Genomic DNA, 18,752 nt, shown 5'->3' on the forward strand with positions numbered 1-18,752 from the left:
ATAAAAATAAAATTGCCTATTAGCAGTTACCTGTCTACTTCTTAATTTATACATAGTTCTCAGACCACAATGGAATTAAACCAGAAATCAATAACAGAAATAAAGCTGGAAAATCCCAAAATACTCGGAGATCAAGCAAAGTGAAATTTTACAATATTTTTAACTAAACTATACCCAGTTTTAAAGACCTGGGATCCAGCTCACTTTGAAGTTTCTGGATTCACTAAAAAAAGAGTCCCCTCCCATTTCCTGTGATCACATAAGCGTGTATTTTAATGAAATATAAAAATTTAGATATTTGGACTAATCCTCCCTCCAAATTACAGTCAGAAGGTGCAGTTACCCAAGTACAAGCAAAACAAGATCTGTTCTCCTGCACTCATTTTCTTGCTTCTTACCTATGAACAAAGGAATATCTTCGTTCAGAGACTAGAATCTGAGGTCACCACTTAAGCAAGTACAGGGCATTTAGGGGAAACATGGAGCCCAGTAAAAGTGTGTCTGACTCCGGGACAGAAAAGTTTGGTCTCTCTGGAAGCTTTATGAAATCCCCATTGGTTCACAAGTATACTGCACAGCCAAATTAAGTAAGATTGCTCAAATGAGTTAGAAGAAAATGCTTAGAGACGCTCAGGTGTCACTAAAATGTCCAGTGTATTTTAATCATAGACAGGGTACTCAAAATCCTTTCGTATTTTCCCAGATTGAAATGCCTGGATCAGGAAGTGGCAACCATTTAAAGGAAACATAGCAAACTTCTGACTATTCTATTTCTGGTGTCCTGAGCACAGCCGGGGAAGTGCAAGCAGTGGGTATAATGACAGCTACGAGCTCAGGTACTTGGGAAGCTGGACGAAGCCAGCTAGATGGAGGAGACTTAGAGCTGCTTGCAGAGCTGTCTCCATCACCACCCCACTCAGCCCAGTCCACTCCTGCAGGGCTCAGGTTCTAAACAGAGGTCCAGAAGAGCCCTTCTCCAGCAAGAACAGGCCCATTCATCTCAAGTAAATCTAAATACCCTTCACATGAATGAATAAAAGGAACTCAGTCCAAAGGACTGCTTTTATCTCCTACAACTCTATGAAAATACATATTCCACTCTCCATAACATCAATGGTTGGGGCAAAACCACAGTCTGTGCTAAGTTGTACCTGTAGCTCAGTTTTAAAGAACTCCTATAGTTTTGGTGCCAACTTAAAGCAGTTTAACTAGATGGCAAGACACGGATACCCTTCTTTACCTAGAGTACAATATATACTTGGTGATCTGGCACTGGTGAAGTATTAGGTTCTTGTCTGAGTTCCTAACCATAACCAGTTAGAGGTTCAACATTTGGCCCTCTGTTTTTTGTTCTTGGTTTTGTTTTAGTTTTGTTTTTGTTCTCTAGAAATCTATTTCATTGCACTAAACTCTCACCAATAGAAATATATGAAAACACATATTTCCATTCAAGGTTTAGGCTCTTATGTACAGTGGAACCAGAAAAGTAAACTATTTTCAAAGGTAAAATAGCATTGAATCATCACTACCTCCACTTTCCTTGTTTGCAGTTTTCTGAAGAGTATCCAGGTGCTGAGATAATTCAGGGAGCTTCAGTCTCAAGAGGTCTCGGAAGACGGCCATATCCACAGATAGTGCCCGGAGATTGTTGACAAAATAACTTTCAGGAAGTACCTTGTCAATAAGGTAAATCATAATCTGAAGAAAAAGATAAAGAATGAGATCGCTTCATATAGGCCGTGGGGCAACCAAGCCCATGCGCCACAAAAACTGAGCCTGTGCTCTAGAGCCTGTGAGCCACAACTACTGAAGCCCACGTGCCACAACTACTGAAGCCCGTGCGCCTACAGCCCATGCTCCGCAACAAGAGAAGCCATCGCAATGAGAAGCCCGTGCACCACAACAAAGAGTAGCCCCTGTTAGCCACAACTAGAGAAAGCCTGCATGCAGCAATGAAGACCCAATGCAGCCCCAAAAAACCAAACAAATAAATAAACAAAATAAATCTATTAAAAAAAAAGACTGCTTCATAAAAACAAGTATATTAACATATCCTAAATAGAACATATTCAAATAGATAAAATGCAGTTAGCCAAAGCACACTATCCTTTACATATGTCAGAACCAAATGTTCTGGATTTTCAAGGCTCCTCTCCCCCTGGGTAAGGAGCGGGCGGCATAATTGTCTAAGTACCTCAGACCCCACATCTGCCAATGTCTAAAACTTCTAGCTGGGCCGCTAGACCTGAGTTCATCCTATAAGTAGTTGTGATGATAAATACACCCCTCAGCCTCCCTCTGACAAGCCACGGAGCATGTGCTTTCTCAGCAGCCGGCAGGAATCTCAATGTCGGCTCCCTGATATCAGCACAGTTTTACAACCTTAACCTGAAAACCAAGAGCTGGCCTGTCATGAAACATCCCAACTGCAGCTGGTCTCAAGATTCACTGACCATCAACTTGGGTTATTTGGACAACTGATGTCGGCTTTTTGTCCACTTCCTCTCCTGGGAGAATGCAACAAGGTTTCGTTTGAGCAAATGGTACTTTTAAATTGGGATTTCTTTCATGAGATTGGCTCATGCTCTTCAAATTACTATTTTCATTCTGACTTTTCTATCTGATTTTTCTATCTTTTCTAAGATGTCAAGGACCACCAGAATGACCCAGCAAAATGCATGTGAGCTCTATATGTCAACTTGCATGCTCTGTTTATGCCCTCCTCCTTAGAAGACCTGCTCTTTCCCTAGAGCACACAAAAAGCAAAATTAAGAGCAAAATCATAGGACTTCCCTGGTGGTGCAGTGGTTAAGAATCCGCCTGCCAACGCAGGGGACACGGGTTCAAGCCCTGGTCTGGGAAGATCCCACATGACGCGGAGCAACTAAGCCCATGCGCCACAACTACTGAGCCTGTGCTCTAGAGCTCTCGAGCCACAACTACTGAGCCCACGTGCCATAACTGCTGAAGCCCGTCACCTAGAGCCCATGCTCTGCCACAAGAGAAGCCACCTCAGTGAGAAGCCTGCACACCGCAACAAGGAGCAGCCCCGCTCACCACAACTAGAGAAAGCCCGCACGCAGCAATGAAGACCCAATGCAGCCAAAAATAAATTAATTAATTTTAAAAATAAAAGAACAAACTCATAGTGGGTCCTATACGTTGGTAGAGAAGTAGCTGTCTCATGTTTTGATTTTCAGCATATCACAAAACACTATTTTCCAAAAAAAAAAAATTATCTCCCAGACCTGCCAAGGGCCCATTTACCCCTCATCCTTGGCTTGTAACTTCTACTTTTATGGTCATAGTTGTTTTGTTTTGTTTTTTATAAATTTATTTATTTATTTTTGGCTGTGTTGGGTCTTCATTGCTGCACACGGGCTTTCTCTAGTTGCAGCGAGCAAGGGCTACTGTTCATTGCGATTCGCAGGCTTCTCATTGCAGTGGCTTCTCTTGTTGAGGAGCACGGGCTCTAGGTGCATGGGCTTCAGTAGTTGTGGTACACGGGCTCAGCAGTTGTGGTTCACAGGCTCTGTAGCGCAGGCTCAGTAGTTGTGGCGCACGGGCTTAGTTGCTCTGTGGCATGTGGGATCCTCCCAGACCAGGGCTCAAACCCCTGTCCCGTGCATTGGCAGGCGGATTCTTAACCACTGTGCCACCAGGGAAGCCCTAGGGTCATAGTTTTGAGACTAAGTCAGTAAAACTGGGGACATACTCTCAAGAAGGCCCCCCCACGGCCTTTACTATAGGAGTGAACAGGCCCAGGGAACCGCCTTAGCCTTCTGACACAGGGTCAGAATTTACCAGGTAAATGCAGCATCACCCTGAAAATAGGAGCTTAGCAGTAAAAGCAGTACATTCAGCCTTTGTGGAGGGAGGAAGCCCTCACATAGGCCAGCGGAGGGGAGAGCAGAGAGCACTGTCAGGGACCTTGCGCTCTACAGGTAAGGAGAAGATTTATGGGACCTTAAGGCAAAATTTAAAGGTAACAGTCTATTACTGCACTTTTCATCTAGAATAAGCTACATAATACCAAGAAAGATTTTTTAATGAATTTATAAGTTTTTACGAGGCATCACAATCCCTCAAAATTACATGAAAACAAGAAAAAGAATTCCGATTATCACAGTAATTCTTGTGACACAATGAAATTCTCTGTCCAAACGCATCTCAAAATCTGACATAAGGGCTTCCCTGGTGGCGCAGTCATTGAGAGTCCACCTGCCAATGCAGGGGACACGGGTTCGTGCCCCGGTCTGGGAAGATCCCACATGCTGCGGAGCGGCTAGGCCCGTGAGCCATGACCGCTGAGCCCGCGCGTCTGGAGTCTGTGCCCTGCAACAGGAGAGGCCACAACAGTGAGAGGCCCGCATACAGCAAAAAAAAAAAATCTGACGTAAGATATAAGAGCCAGCTATGTACTATGTCAGCTATGTTACTTCACCTACTACTGTATTCCAAAGACCAAACATTAGATCTTCAAAAAAAATAGGATACATAATGGGAATAGAACAGACAGTCTCTTCAACAAATGGTGCTGGTACAACCCTACACTCTCCACAAAAAGTAACTCAAAAGGGATCATAGACCTATGATCTAAAACACAATACCATAATACTCCTAGGAGATAACAGAGCCTAGATGACCTTGAGTATGACCTTTAAATGACTTTTTAGATACAATACCAAAGGCACAATCCATGAGAGAAATACTTGGTAGGCTAGACTTCATTAAAATTTAAACCTTCTGCTCTGTGAAAGACAATGCCAAGAGGATTAGAAGAAAAGCCACAGACTGGGAGAAAATATGTGAAAAGACAGATCTGTAAAAAGGACTGTCACCCAAAATGTACAACAATTCTTAAAACTCAACAATAAGAAAACAAACAACCTGATTAAAAAATGGATCAGGGCTTCCCTGGTGGCGCAGTGGTTGAGAGTCCGCCTGCCGATGCAGGGGACACGGGTTCGTGCCCCGGTCCGGGAAGATCCCACATGCCGCGGAGCGGCTGGGCCCGTGAGCCATGGCCCCTGAGCCTGCGCGTCCGGAGCCTGTGCTCCGCAACGGGAGAGGCCACAACAGTGAGAGGCCCACGTAATGCAAAAAAAAAAAAAAAAAAATGGATCAAAGACCTTAACAGACACCCAAAGAAGATATACAGGTGGTAAATAAGCTATGAAAAGATGTTCCACATCATAGTCATCTGAGAAATTCAAATTAAAACAACAGTGAGGTACCACTACACACTTATTACAATGGCCAAAATCTGGAATGCTGACAACAACAAATGTTGACAAGGATGTGGAGCAACAAGAACTCTCAGACTTTGCTAGTAGGAATGCAAACTGGTATAGTCACTTTGGAAGACAGTTTGATGAGTTTTTTTTTTATAAAACTAAACATACTCCTACCATACAATCCAGCAATTGCACTCCTTGGTATTTATTTACCCAAATGAGTTGAAAATTTATGTCCACACAAAAACTTACATGTGGATTTTTATAGCAGCTTTATTCATATTTGCCAAAACTTGGAAGCACCAAGATGTCCTCCAGTAGGTCCAGGCAATGGAATATTATTCATTACTAAAAAGAATCCAGCTATCAAGCCATGAAGAGACATGGAGAGACCATAAATGCATATTGCTAAATGAAAGAAGCCAATCTGAAGAGGCAACATACTGTATGATTCCAACGATATGATATTCTGGAAAAGGCAAAACTATGGAAGTAGTAAAAAGATTAGTGGAAGGGGGCAGGGAGTGAAGAAAACAGAGCATTTTTATGGCAGTGAAAATACCCTTATGACATTCTAATGATGACGTGTCATTATACATTTGTCCAAACCCGTAGAATGTATAACACAAAGGGTGAACCCTAATTTAAGCTGTGGATTTTAGGTGATTATTGAAGTGTCAAGGTAGGTTCATCGATTTTAACAAATGTACCCCTCTAGTGAGTGATACTGATAATGGAGGAGGCTGTCGTGGGGGGGTCGGGGGGGCCGCCAAGGGGTATATGGAAAATCTCTGTACTTTCCTCTCAATTTTGCTATGAATCTAAACTGCTCTTAAAAATGAAGTATTCAAAAAATAATGGGGAAGCTTCAAATTTTTAACAAATAGTTAAAAACAAAACAGTTACTAAGAAAAAACAGTAAACACAAAAAAAGCAGGGAAAATGGTTTTCCTACTCTGATAAACTGTTCATTTCCCTAATAACTACAACTTGCAGAGGCGAAAAGAGCTGCTGGAAAAACAATGACACCCAATATTTTCCTTAGTATCGGAAGTGTCTTCATAAACCCAACCTTCCTCTGCATATTAAATGTCTAACCACAAGATTCCTAAATGATGATGATGTCATTTCATTCTACAGAGTTCATTTTCTTAGAGGCAGAAATATAAATATTCAGTTTCTCAGCTTTGAATAATCCATCTTTTTATGTGAATTTTTAGTTTCTCAAATATCACTGAGATTTTGTGATTTGATTGGCATTTATATCCCCTTTCCCAAACCTGTTTATTTCAACATTTCAACTGGACAGCTCTCATTTCATAGTCATGCAAATTACACCAGAAAAAAAAAAAAAAAAAAAGACTAAAGCTGATAGACTGAATAAACAAAATTGTTTCTTAATAAAAAATGTTTTAAACTCACGTATTTGATTTGTCACTGCCTCCTCCCCTTCACCCCTGCCTATTTGATGAACAAGTACCTTCAAAGCTGTTTCCTTAAATACATGAATGGAAAAATCGAGAGGGTGAATACAGATTGAGATCATGTCATGCTGGATTTATAATTAATTACACCACGATGTGTATAAAACCAGGAGGAAAATGTGTTTATTTTTCCATATGACATTAAGTGAGTGATTAAGAATATCACTAAGTTATTTGCTGCAATCAAACACAGAATTGGGGGGGGGGATCTTGAATACAAAGACTAAGTATTCATCCCATCCATCACACAACACTGCAATCAAAAACAGCTTCAGGATTCAAATATGAATAAGCAACCCCATACTACGCCAAGCAAATAAGGCAGTGGCCATCCTCTACATCTGAAATGCTTCATTTCTCATAAAGACTATTTGTGGTGACTCACTGAGTCATATTCAGAGCTGTAAGTTTAACTTGCTAGCGACCCATCTCAAAGTGTTTCAAGAATTTTTTTACTAAAAAAGGCCCTAGGGCTTCCCTGGTGGCACAGTGGTTGAGAATCCGCCTGCCGATGCAGAGGACACAGGTTCGTGCCCCAGTCCGGAAAGATCCCACATGCCGCGGAGAGGCTAGGCCCGTGAGACATGGCTGCTGAGCCTGCACGTCCAGAGCCTGTGCTCCGCAAGGGGAGAGACCAAAGCAGTGAGAGGCCCGTGAACCACAAGAAAAAAAAAAAGGCCCTAGACATCAAGGATTAAAAGATAAGAAACATAATTCACTTCCATAACCTTTCTCCACGCAAACACCTTTCATAACAGACATTCACTCTCAGTCTACTTCATTCATACCTTGCCCCAGATGTGAAAGCAAGCTATTAACAAGATCCAACCAGAATTAAGCATAACAAATAAGGCAGTTTACAGCATGACCTCTCAGGATCTACACCTCCTGGTAGTCACACCCTTGTATATGCCCTTCCCCTTGAATACAAGCTGGACTAGTGACGGGCTTCTAATAAATAAAACATATACTAACAGCCACAAAAAGGGGAAATTGACAGTAACACAATCATAGTAGGGGACTTTAACACCCCACTTTCACCAATGGACAGATCATCCAAAATGAAAATAAATAAGGAAACACAAGCTTTAAATGACACATTAAACAAGATGGACTTAATTGATATTTAGAGGACATTCCAACCAAACACAACAGAATACAATTTCTTCTCAAGTGCTCAGGGAACATTCTCCAGGATAGATCATATTTTGGGTCACAAATCAAGGCTTGGTAAATTTAAGAAAATCGAAACCGTATCAGGCATCTTTTCTGACCACAACACTATGAGACTAGATATCAATTACAGGAAAAGATCTGTAAAAACTACAAACACATGGAGGCTAAACAATACACTACTTAATAACCAAGAGATCACTGAAGAAATCAAAGAGGAAATCAAAAAACACCTAGAAACAAATGACAATGACAACACGACAACCCAAAACCTATGGGATGCAGCAAAAGCAGTTCTAAGAGGGAAGTTTATAGCAAAACAATCCTACCTTAAGAAACAAGAAACATCTCAAATAAACAATCTAACCTTACACCTAAAGCAATTAGAGAAAGAAGAACAAAAAAACCCCAAAGTTAGCAGAAGGAAAGAAATCATACAGATGAGAAATAAATGAAAAAGAAATGAAGGAAATGATAGCAAAGATCAATAAAACTAAAGGCTGGTTCTTTGAGAAGACAAACAAAACTGATAAACCATTAGCCAGATTCATCAAGAAAAAAAGGGAGGGCTTCCCTGGTGGCGCAGTGGTTGAGAGTCCGCCTGCTGATGCAGGGGAAGTGGGTTCATGCCCCGGTCCGGGAGGATCCCACATGCCACGGAGCAGCTGGGCCGGTGAGCCATGGCCGCTGAGCCTGTGCGTCCAGGGCCTGTGCTCCACAACGGGAGAGGCCACAGCAGTGAGAGGCCCGTGTACCGCAAAAAAAAAGAAAAAGAAAAAAGAAAAAAAGGGAGAAGACTCAAATCAATAGAATTAGAAATGAAAAAGGGGAGGTAAAAAATGACACTGCAGAAATACAAAGCATCATGAGATATTACTACAAGCAACTATATGCCAATAAAATGGACAACCTGGAAGAAATGGACAAATTCTTAGAAAAGCACAACCTTCCAAGACTGAATCAGGAAGAAACAGAAAATATAAACAGACCAATCACAAGCACTGAAATTGAAACTGTGATTAAAAATCTTCCAACAAACAAAAGCCCAGGACCAGATGGCTTCACAGGCGAATTCTATCCAACATTTAGAGAAGAGCTAACACCTATCCTTCTCAAACTCTTCCAAAATATAGAAGGAGGAACACTCCCAAACTCATGCTACGAGGCCACCTTCAACCTGATACCAAAACCAGACAAAGATGTCACAAAAAAAGAAAACTACAGACCGATAACATTGATGACCATAGATGCAAAAATCCTCAACAAAATACTAGCAAACAGAATCCAACAGCACATTAAAAGGATCATACACCATGATCAAGTGGGGTTTATCCCAGGAATGGAAGGATTCTTCAATATACGCAAATCAATCAATGTGATATACCATATTAACAAACTGAAGGAGAAAAACCATACGATCATCTCAATAGATGCAGAGAAAGCTTTTGACAAAATTGAACACCCATTTATGATAGAAGTCCTCCAGAAAGTAGGCATAGGGAGAACTTACCTCAACATAATAAAGGCCATATATGACAAACCCACAGCCAACATGTCCTCAATGGTGAAAAACTGAAACCATTTCCACTAAGTTCAGGAACAGGGCAAGGTTGCCCACTCTCACCACTATTATTCAACATAGTTTTGGAAGTTTTACCACAGCAATCAGAGAAGAAAAAGAAATAAAAGGAATCCAAATCGGAAAAGAAGAAATAAAGCTGTCACTGTTTGCAGATGACATGATACTACACATAGAGAATCCTAAAGATGCTACCAGATAACTACTAGAGCTAATCAATGAATTTGGTAAAGTAGCAGGATACAAAATTAATACACAGAAATCTCTTGCATTCCTATACACTAATGATGAAAATTCTGAAAGTGAAATTAAGAAAACACTCCCATTTACCATTGCAACAAAAAGAATAAAATACCTAGGAATAAACCTACCTAAGGAGACAAAAGATCTGTATGCAGAAAATTATAAAACACTGATGACAGAAATTAAAGATGAAACAAATAGATGGAGAGATATACCATGTTCCTGGATTGGAAGAATCAACATTGTGAAAATGACTCTACTACCCAAAGCAATCTACAGATTCAATGCAATCCCTAACAAACTACCAATGACATTTCTCACAGAACTAGAACAAAAAATTGCACAATTTGTATGCAAACACAAAAGACCCTGAATAGCCAAAGCAAACTGAGAAATAAAAACAGAGCTGGAGGAATCAGGCTACCAGACTTCAGACTATACTACAAAGCTACAGTAATCAAGACAGATGGTACTGGCACAAAAACAGAAATACAGATCAATGGAACAGGACAGAAAGCCCAGAGATAAACCCATGCACATATGGTCACCTTCTTTTTGATAAAGGAGGAAAGAATATACAATGGAGAAAAGATAGTCTCTTCAATAAGTGGTACTGGGAAAACTGGACAGCTACATGTAAAAGAATGAAATTAGAACACTCCCTAACACCATACACAAAAATAAACTCAAAACGGATTGAAGTCCTAAATGTAAGGCCAGACACTATCAAACTCTCAGAGGAAAACATAGGCAGAACACTCTATGACATAAATCACAGCAAGATCCTTTTTGACCCACCTCCTAGAGAAATGGAAATAAAAACAAAAATAAACAAATGGGACCTAATGAGACTTAAAAGCTTTTGCACAAGAAGTGAAACCATAAACAAGACAAAAGGACAACCCTCAGAATGGGAGAAAATATTTGCAAATGAAGCAACTAACAGAGGATTAATCTCCAAAATTTGCAAGCAGCTCATGCAGCTCAGTATCAAAAAAACAAACAACCCAATCCAAAAAAGGGCTGAAGATCTAAATAGACATTTCTCCAAAGAAGATATACAACTGCCAACAAACACATGAAAGAATGCTCAACATCATTAAACATTAAAGAAATGCAAATCAAAACTACAATGCGATATCATCTCACACCGGTCAGAATGGTCCTCATCAAAAAATCTACAAACAATAAATGCTGGAGAGGGTGTGGAGAAAAGGGAACCCTCTTGCCCCGTTGGTGGGAATGTAAATTGATACAGCCACTATGGAGAACAGTATGGAGGTTCCTTAAAAAACTAAAAACAGAACTACCATATGACCCAGCAATCCCATTACTGGGCATATACCCTGAGAAAACCATAATTCAAAAAGAGTCATGTACCACAATGTTCATTGCAGCTCTATTTACAATAGCCAGGACTTGGAAGCAACCTAAGTGTCCATCGACAGATGACTGGATAAAGAAGATGTGGCACATATATACAATGGAATATTATTCAGCCATAAAAAGAAATGAAATTGAGTTATTTGTAGTGAGGTGGATGGACCTAGAGTCTGTCATACAGAGTGAATAAGTCAGAAAAAGAAAAACAAATACCATATGCTAACACATATATATGGAATCTAAAACAAACAAACAAACAAAAAATGGTCATGAAGAACCTAGGGGCAAGACAGGAATAAAGATGCAGGCCTACTAGAGAATGGACTTGAGGACATGGGGAGAGGGAAGGGTATGCTGGGACAAAGTGAGAGAGTGGTAGTGTATATATGGACATATATACACTACCAAATGTAAAATAGATAGCTAGTGGGAAGCAATCTCATAGCACAGGGAGATCAGCTCAGTGCTTTGTGACCAGCTAGAAGGGTGGGATAGGGAGGGTGGGAGGGAGGGAGACACAAAAGGGAGAGATATGGGGATATATGTATATGTATAACTGATTCACTACGTTATAAAGCAGAAACTAACACATCATTGTAAAGCAATTATACTCCAATAAAAACGTTAAAAAAAAAACCCAATGCAGGGGCTTCCCTGGTGGCGCAGTGGTTGAGAGTCCGCCTGCCGATGCAGGGGACGCGGGTTCGTGCCCCGGTCTGGGAGGATCCCACATGCCGCGGAGCGGCTGGGCCCGTGAGCCATGGCCGCTGAGCCTGCGCGTCCGGGGCCTGTCCTCCGCAACGGGAGAGGCCACGACAGTGAGAGGCCCGCGTAACACATAAAAAAAAAAAAAAAAAAAAAAAAAAAAAAAAACCCAATGCAGTCAAAATAAATAAATAAATACGTAAATAAATAAAATAGGGAGGGTGGGAGGGAGACGCAAGAGGGGGGAGATATGGGGATATATGTATATGTATAGCCGATTCACTTTGTTATAGAGAAGAAACTAACACACCATTGTAAAGCAATTATACTCCAATAAAGATGTTAAAAAAAAAACATTGCAAAAATGATGGAATGTCACTTCTGATATTAGGCTACAGATCTGCAATGTAATTTCTTCTGACTTGTCATTCTCTTTTACTCTCTCGTTCATTCTGCGGGACCCTGGCCACCACGTTGTACAATGGAGAGGTCCACATAGCAAAGAACAACAGCCAGCAGAAAAACTGAGGCTCTCAGTCCAACAATCTGTGATGAATGAAATCCTACCAACAACCACATGAATGAACTTGAAAGTGCGTGCTCTCCCTACTCAATCGAGCCTTCAGATGAGACTAAAGCCCCAGCCGAGAGTTTGAATGCCACAATGATGTGACTCTGAGCCAGCTAAGCTGCACCCAGATTCCTGACTCAAAGAAACTGTGAGGTAATACACGTTGGCTGTTGGAAGCAACTAATTTGTTAGGCATCTCTGGAAAATCAATACAGTTAGTATTTAGCTTGCTTTAAATATGACGTCTCTAAAAACAAATGAAATTGAGTCAGTTGTAGTGAGGTGTATGGACCTAGAGTCTGTCATACAGAGTGAAGTAAGTCAGAAAGAGAAAAACAAATACCGTATGCTAACACATATACATGGAATTAAAATAAAATGGTTCTGAAGAACCTAGGGGCAGGAAAGGAATAAAGACGCAGATGTAGAGAATGGACTTGAGGACACGGGGAGGGGAAAGGGTGAGCTGGGACAAAGTGAGAGAGTGGCATGGACATATATACACTACCAAATGTAAAACAGATAGCTAGTGGGAAGCAGCCACATAGCACAGGGACATCAGCTTGGCGCTTTGTGACCACCTAGAGGGGTGGGACCTAGGGAGGGTGGGACCTAGGGAGGGTGGGACCTAGGGAGGGTGGGAGGGAGACGCAAGAGGGAGGAGATATGGGGATATATGTATATGTATAGCTGATTCACTTTGTTATACAGCAGAAACTAACACACCATTGTAAAGCAATTATACTCCAATAAAGATGTTAAAAGAATAAAATTAAATTTTAAAAATATGATGTCTCATAAGTGAGACTAAAAACATAATCATTCTCCTCAAATTTGGCAGCTACATAAGTCTGTCATGTGACTAGGCTTTAACCTGGGAGAAATGGTGTCATGGATAATAAGAAAGGTGTAGTCAATACCCTGGAAGGAGGTGGAGCACCAGGGAAGAGAAGTTATAGCTCCAGTATTTCACTCTCTGAAGAATTTTAGTTGCCTTCTTCAGAGCCTGATACTCACTTTCAGAGCATCGCCTTCGTTGCCTTCCACCACTTCCAGAATTAGTGCAGCCAGGATGTTAAAGCCTTGGCAATACCCGACATTCTTGTTCCATCGGGCGTAGGCCAGCAGAACCCGCTTCAACACAACCCTGTCCTGCTCAGCCTCCTGGCCACAGTAAGAACTGCAGCCTGTGCGGTGAAGATCCTAAAATGACAGGGAAACAACATTTTTTTAAATACCTCCTTAAGCTCTCTAAAAAAAAAAAACTTTAGTTTTTTCTCTGCCTCAGCATTCAGTAGAGTCAGAGTATCAACATGGATTTTAGTTTTCAAAAATGTATATGCAACTTAAACACATGGACCAAAACTTTTTTTTTCTTTAGCTTTCTAATATGCTGAGGCATTTTCAAGAGGAATTTCAGTCAGGCAAACTTTCTACCACAAGTATTTCCAGAGTTAACACAAAAAGGGACTCAGAATTAATATTGCATTATAATTCCAAATAAATTGACAGTTTATTTTAATCATACATCTCAAATAAAACAAGTCATTTTAACACATGTATGATAGATGCTAACATTATTTCTTTCTATAAAAAATGATATAATATTTAGCTATCAAAACTCCAAATAGTATTAAGGAACCAAATGAAAAGAATAAAAAAATGTAACCGGTACTGTAAAGAGGCAGAAAAACCATTCTCTCCAAGTTGTTTTATAAATTTGTATAAAAGAGGCAGAAACATTTACTGTGCTTTAATATTTAATAAGGTCAATATCTATAATTTAATTACCCAACAGAGACTATGATTTTCAGGAGCTGAAGTCATTTTACTGACATATCATTCATTTCAATGAGAAAAAAACTTCTCTTAATAACATGATTGTTATAAAATGTGCATTGCCTTAATTCACAACTTAAATAGAAAGAAAATATTTCAAATATGGAATACTTCATCTCTGGGAAACATACACCTAAATTCCAAATAAACAGCTCAAATGTGGACAGTGCAAAGGCTTTTCAAGCATACAATATAAAAGTTCCTTTTTTATATTATATGCTTGAAACAGACCAAGTTAGATGAGAAAATAGCTCATTTTAGTTAGGACCTCCTCCTGAAAAACATATCTTCAAATCTGCCAAAACATTAGCCAACTTCTGGTGACCGAAATTTAGATGAAACAACTTTCCTTTTAAAACCTCAGTTTAGCATCACACGTAATGTACTCATATAAAATAAAAAGCATGTGCTAGAGGCTTATGTAAGAGAATAATAATGGGATTAAATCAAACCAGCATCCTTGGCTTTCGGTGCCAGGCTCTAATCAACTGTAATAATCCAGGTAGGTGAACCACAGCTGGCTTGAGCATTTGACTATCTGGTTTAAAGTAAACCCATCAGTCAATCTAACTATCTTCATAAAATGACAGTTAAGAAATGATCAAAATCCTAATAAGTACCCAATTATTCTAATATGAAATAGATTTAACTTTAAATTTCTCAGTGACTTTTACATTAAAATCCAGTTAAAAGCACTGACCCATGCTAAAGAAAAAACGAATTTCAATTTCCTATCATGTGAGCAAAATAAATAAGTTGAATACGAATGGAAACATTTTCTTCTTACTAGCAACATACAAATTTATGAGGACAAGGCATCATCAAGTTCCCCGTTAAAAAGCTGTTAACTGGGCTTCCCTGGCGGCGCAGTGGTTGGGAGTCCGCCTGCCGATGCAGTGGACACGGGTTCGTGCCCTGGTCGGGGAGGATCCCACAGGCCGCAGAGCGGCTGGGCCCTTGGGCCGTGGCCGCTGGGCCTGCGGGTCCGGAGCCTGTGCTCCACGACGGGAGGGGCCACAACAGTGAGAGGCCCGCGTACCGCAAAAAAAAAAAAAAGCTGTTAACTAATGAAATTAGGAAGCAGGAAATACATGGACATTCAATCCATAAGGCTTGATCCTCTGTCCAGAAAACATCTGGCTCTTAGAATCTTTCTTCTAAATTAGGACAATAAGCCAAACTTAGGGGCATTACCTTGACTATCTGAATTCCCATCGAGTCATCATCAGGATTACTCCTTTCATTGAAAGTGAAGCGCATGGTTTTGTCCCAATCAATGGCTATACTGTGCAAATAATGATCTGCCAACGTCAACCAAACCTAAAATATTAATAAAAAAGAATGCTAAAGTAAAATACATAATTTCATCTTTCTTTATCAGGAAATAATGATTGCATCCAATAAGAAAATGAGAGCTGTTACTGGAACAGATATAGCCTACATGTAGAAATCTCTAAGAACCTCACTGAAAAGTTTGCTGTACTAAACTGTACCAATGAGGGGCTTTCATTTATTCTTTCAATTAATATTGCTGAGTTCCTGCTATGTACCAAGCAATGATCCAGCCATTAGGGATATTGTTAAGAAAACGAAAACATTTCAAATTTTCTTTCAGTTCATTGGAATAGCTAAATTAGCTTATGAGCTTGTTATACCTGGCTCTGGATGGCGCTCTATGCTTGGGCAAGAGCTCCCTGGTCATCCGTGGAGTATGGGCCTGTTTTTACCATAAGGTGGCTTCTGCCTTTAAATCATCCCTCTCTCACACACACAAAAAACTGACAGATGGGTTCCTATAATGAATAACTTTTTTAAAGGAATCACTGGATATTTTTACTCCTTTCGTTACCTTATCTGGAAAAGCTGTTTCATAATACTATTTCTAATGTGCAGTTTGAGGAACCAAAATGTTCAGATTCTAGGAGTATTAAGACCTGGTTTATAAGACAAATGAATTTATTGACAAAACAGAAAGAGACTCGCAGACTTCGAAAACAAACTTACGGTTACCAAAGGGGAAATGTGGGGTGGGGGGATAAATTAGGAGTTTGGGATTAACATATACACACTACTATATATAAAAAAGCTAATCAATAAGGACCTACTGTATAGCACAAGGAACTCTACTCAATATTCTGTGGTGACCTATGTGGGAAGAGAATCTGGAATGGAATGGCTATATGTACATGTATAACTGAATCACTTTGCTGTACACCTGAAACTAACACAGCATTGTAAATTAACTATACCCCAAGAGATAATAAAAATTAAATTTAAAAAAAGGAATGGGAATTGTTGTTGCCAAAAAGGAAGGGGGTGGGGGAAGGATAGATTAGGAGTTTGGGATTAGTAGATGCAAGCTATTATATATATAATGGATAAACAACAAGGTCCTACTGTATAGCACAGGGAACTATATTCAATATTCTGTGATAAAGCATAATGGAAAAGAATATAAAAAAGAATGTATATATATGTATAACTGAATCACTTTGCTGTGTAGCAGTAATTAACACAACATTGAAAATCAACTATACTTCAATAAAATTTTTTAAAAAAGGAAACAAAGACTACGTTTATGAATTAATAAGATGGCAATACAAGTTTTGGTATTTGAACATAATTTACCAGGAATAACACTGATTAATATCTCCAGCCATACTTCTCTCTTAAGCATCAGGATCATATGTCAAAATGCTCACTTGACATCTTCAACTTAGACATGTAATAGGCATCTCAACCTTAACATATCCAAAACCAACTGTCTAATCCACCGCCACCCCAACTATACAGACATACACACAAACACACACACTTGCTTGTCCCCTCTCTGGGAAAATAGTAACTCTACCCTTCCAGTAGCTCAGGTCAATCTTGAAGTCATTGACAACCCTCTTACACTTTTTATTCAATCCAGTAGGAATTCAAGTGAACCCAGCCTTCAAAATATATCTAGAATCTGACCTTCTCTCCATCTACACTACCACAACCCTGATCCATCTCTTGCCTGAATTATCTCAAGTCTCCTACTGGTCTCTCCGCTGCTGCCCTTGTCCTTCATATTCTCAAGTTAGTAGCCAGAGTGGTCCATTTAAAATATAAGTCATATCATGTCATTCTCCTCCTCAAAACTTCCCAATGCTTCTCATCTCACATTGGGCAAAAGTCCTACTATGACCTGTAAGGTCCTATATGAGCTGCCATTCCCCTAAGGTCATCACATTACCTCTATGACCCTCCCCCCATTGCTTTCCCTTTTATTCACTGTGCTTCAGCCACCCTGGCCTCTTGCTTTTGCTTGCATACTCCTCAGTGATGCTCTCAGCTGAGGGTGTTTCACTGTTTGGAGTACTCTCCCACCAGGGAGCTACGTGGTCAATGGCTCACCTCTTTAAGGGCCCTATTCAAATGTCACCTTGCCATTTAAAATGCTACCTCCTTACCTCCATTCCCCTCTCTCCTGATTCCTTTCTCTGCTTTATTTTTATGCATGGCACTCAGCATCATCTGACCTACTTTATATTATATGCATTGTAAACTCCATGAGGACAAAAATTTTGGTCTGCTGTTTTTTTTTTCCACTGCTGTATCCCCATTACCCAGCAGAACAGTACCTGGCATAGAATGGATAATCATTAAATACTTACTGAATTAATGAATAATGAAGAGAGACAGATTTTAAATGACTAAATCTAGAATATCCTTTCTGACATTCCAGACACTTTCAAGAGGGACAAAGTGATGGCCCTTTTGTATTTTAGCCATACAAATCCACCTCACCTTTCTCCTCCATTCCTTTGGTATTCCAGTCGATAGTCTGGCAACCGCTTTGAGCGCATCATACCACTAGAAACAAAGAAGAAAAGCTGTCAAAGTGAAAATATTGACCTGGTTAAGCACTTTTCAACTTTTCCCCATCTTGACATTCGTAGAGCACGAGAAAATGTATACAGAACACTGGGGTAAACATTCAGAGCTTCCTTCAGCCAGATATGACTGGTCTAAGGGCTATGACTGCCCCAAGGTCCCCCACTCAGGTACCCTTAACACACCCGTGATCCAACTGCAGTACACACACAAAGGCTGGGAACTCTGAAATCAAAACGTGTTACAGATTCAGAATAACAGCGTTTGGTTTTTAAATTCTTTTTCACACTTGAACCACTAAAAAAAAGTGCAAAAATTTTCACTGCAAGTATAAATCCAAGTCACTTATAGCTTCACAAGTTATTTTATCTATAATTTTTAAAACTGACTCATCTTCTTAGGCATATCCAAGCACATGTTAATTTTCCCACTTTGAGAATATACCTCAGTGTACCCTGTAGGTACACCAAAATAAAGGTATTTTCAAAACCAAAAATAAAATTACCTGCTGAAAACCATTTTGACCTAAAGATGGCTCAAGAGTGAACTTCAACTTTGTGTCAACTCCTAAAAGAAAAATACATAAATAACTGTTATTTGGGGGAAAAATAAGTTACATCAAAAATAAAAGTAAAAATTAACCTGATTCTACTGAGTCATCATAAAATTTT

General features: G+C 39.8%; 1 protein-coding gene across 6 annotated transcripts in view; it reads right to left on the reverse strand.

The window, feature by feature from the left end:
- Positions 1-18,752, reverse strand: part of TBC1D30 (TBC1 domain family member 30) — an 88,327-nt gene that overhangs the window by 25,280 nt on the left and 44,295 nt on the right. For 5 of the 6 annotated variants that reach the window (XM_032646480.1, XM_032646481.1, XM_032646484.1 and 2 more), the window contains 5 exons: positions 18,587-18,648; positions 17,995-18,060; positions 15,409-15,534; positions 13,393-13,578; positions 1,530-1,698 (listed from right to left, as the gene is read on the reverse strand). In XM_032646480.1, coding sequence (XP_032502371.1) covers positions 1,530-1,698; positions 13,393-13,578; positions 15,409-15,534; positions 17,995-18,060; positions 18,587-18,648 — 609 coding nt within the window. The remainder of the gene's footprint in view (positions 1-1,529; positions 1,699-13,392; positions 13,579-15,408; positions 15,535-17,994; positions 18,061-18,586; positions 18,649-18,752) is intronic. The other variant, XM_032646485.1, reaches the window with a different exon arrangement.

The sequence above is a fragment of the Phocoena sinus genome, chromosome 10 (genome assembly GCF_008692025.1).
Source record: "Phocoena sinus isolate mPhoSin1 chromosome 10, mPhoSin1.pri, whole genome shotgun sequence".
NCBI lineage: Eukaryota > Metazoa > Chordata > Mammalia > Artiodactyla > Phocoenidae > Phocoena > Phocoena sinus.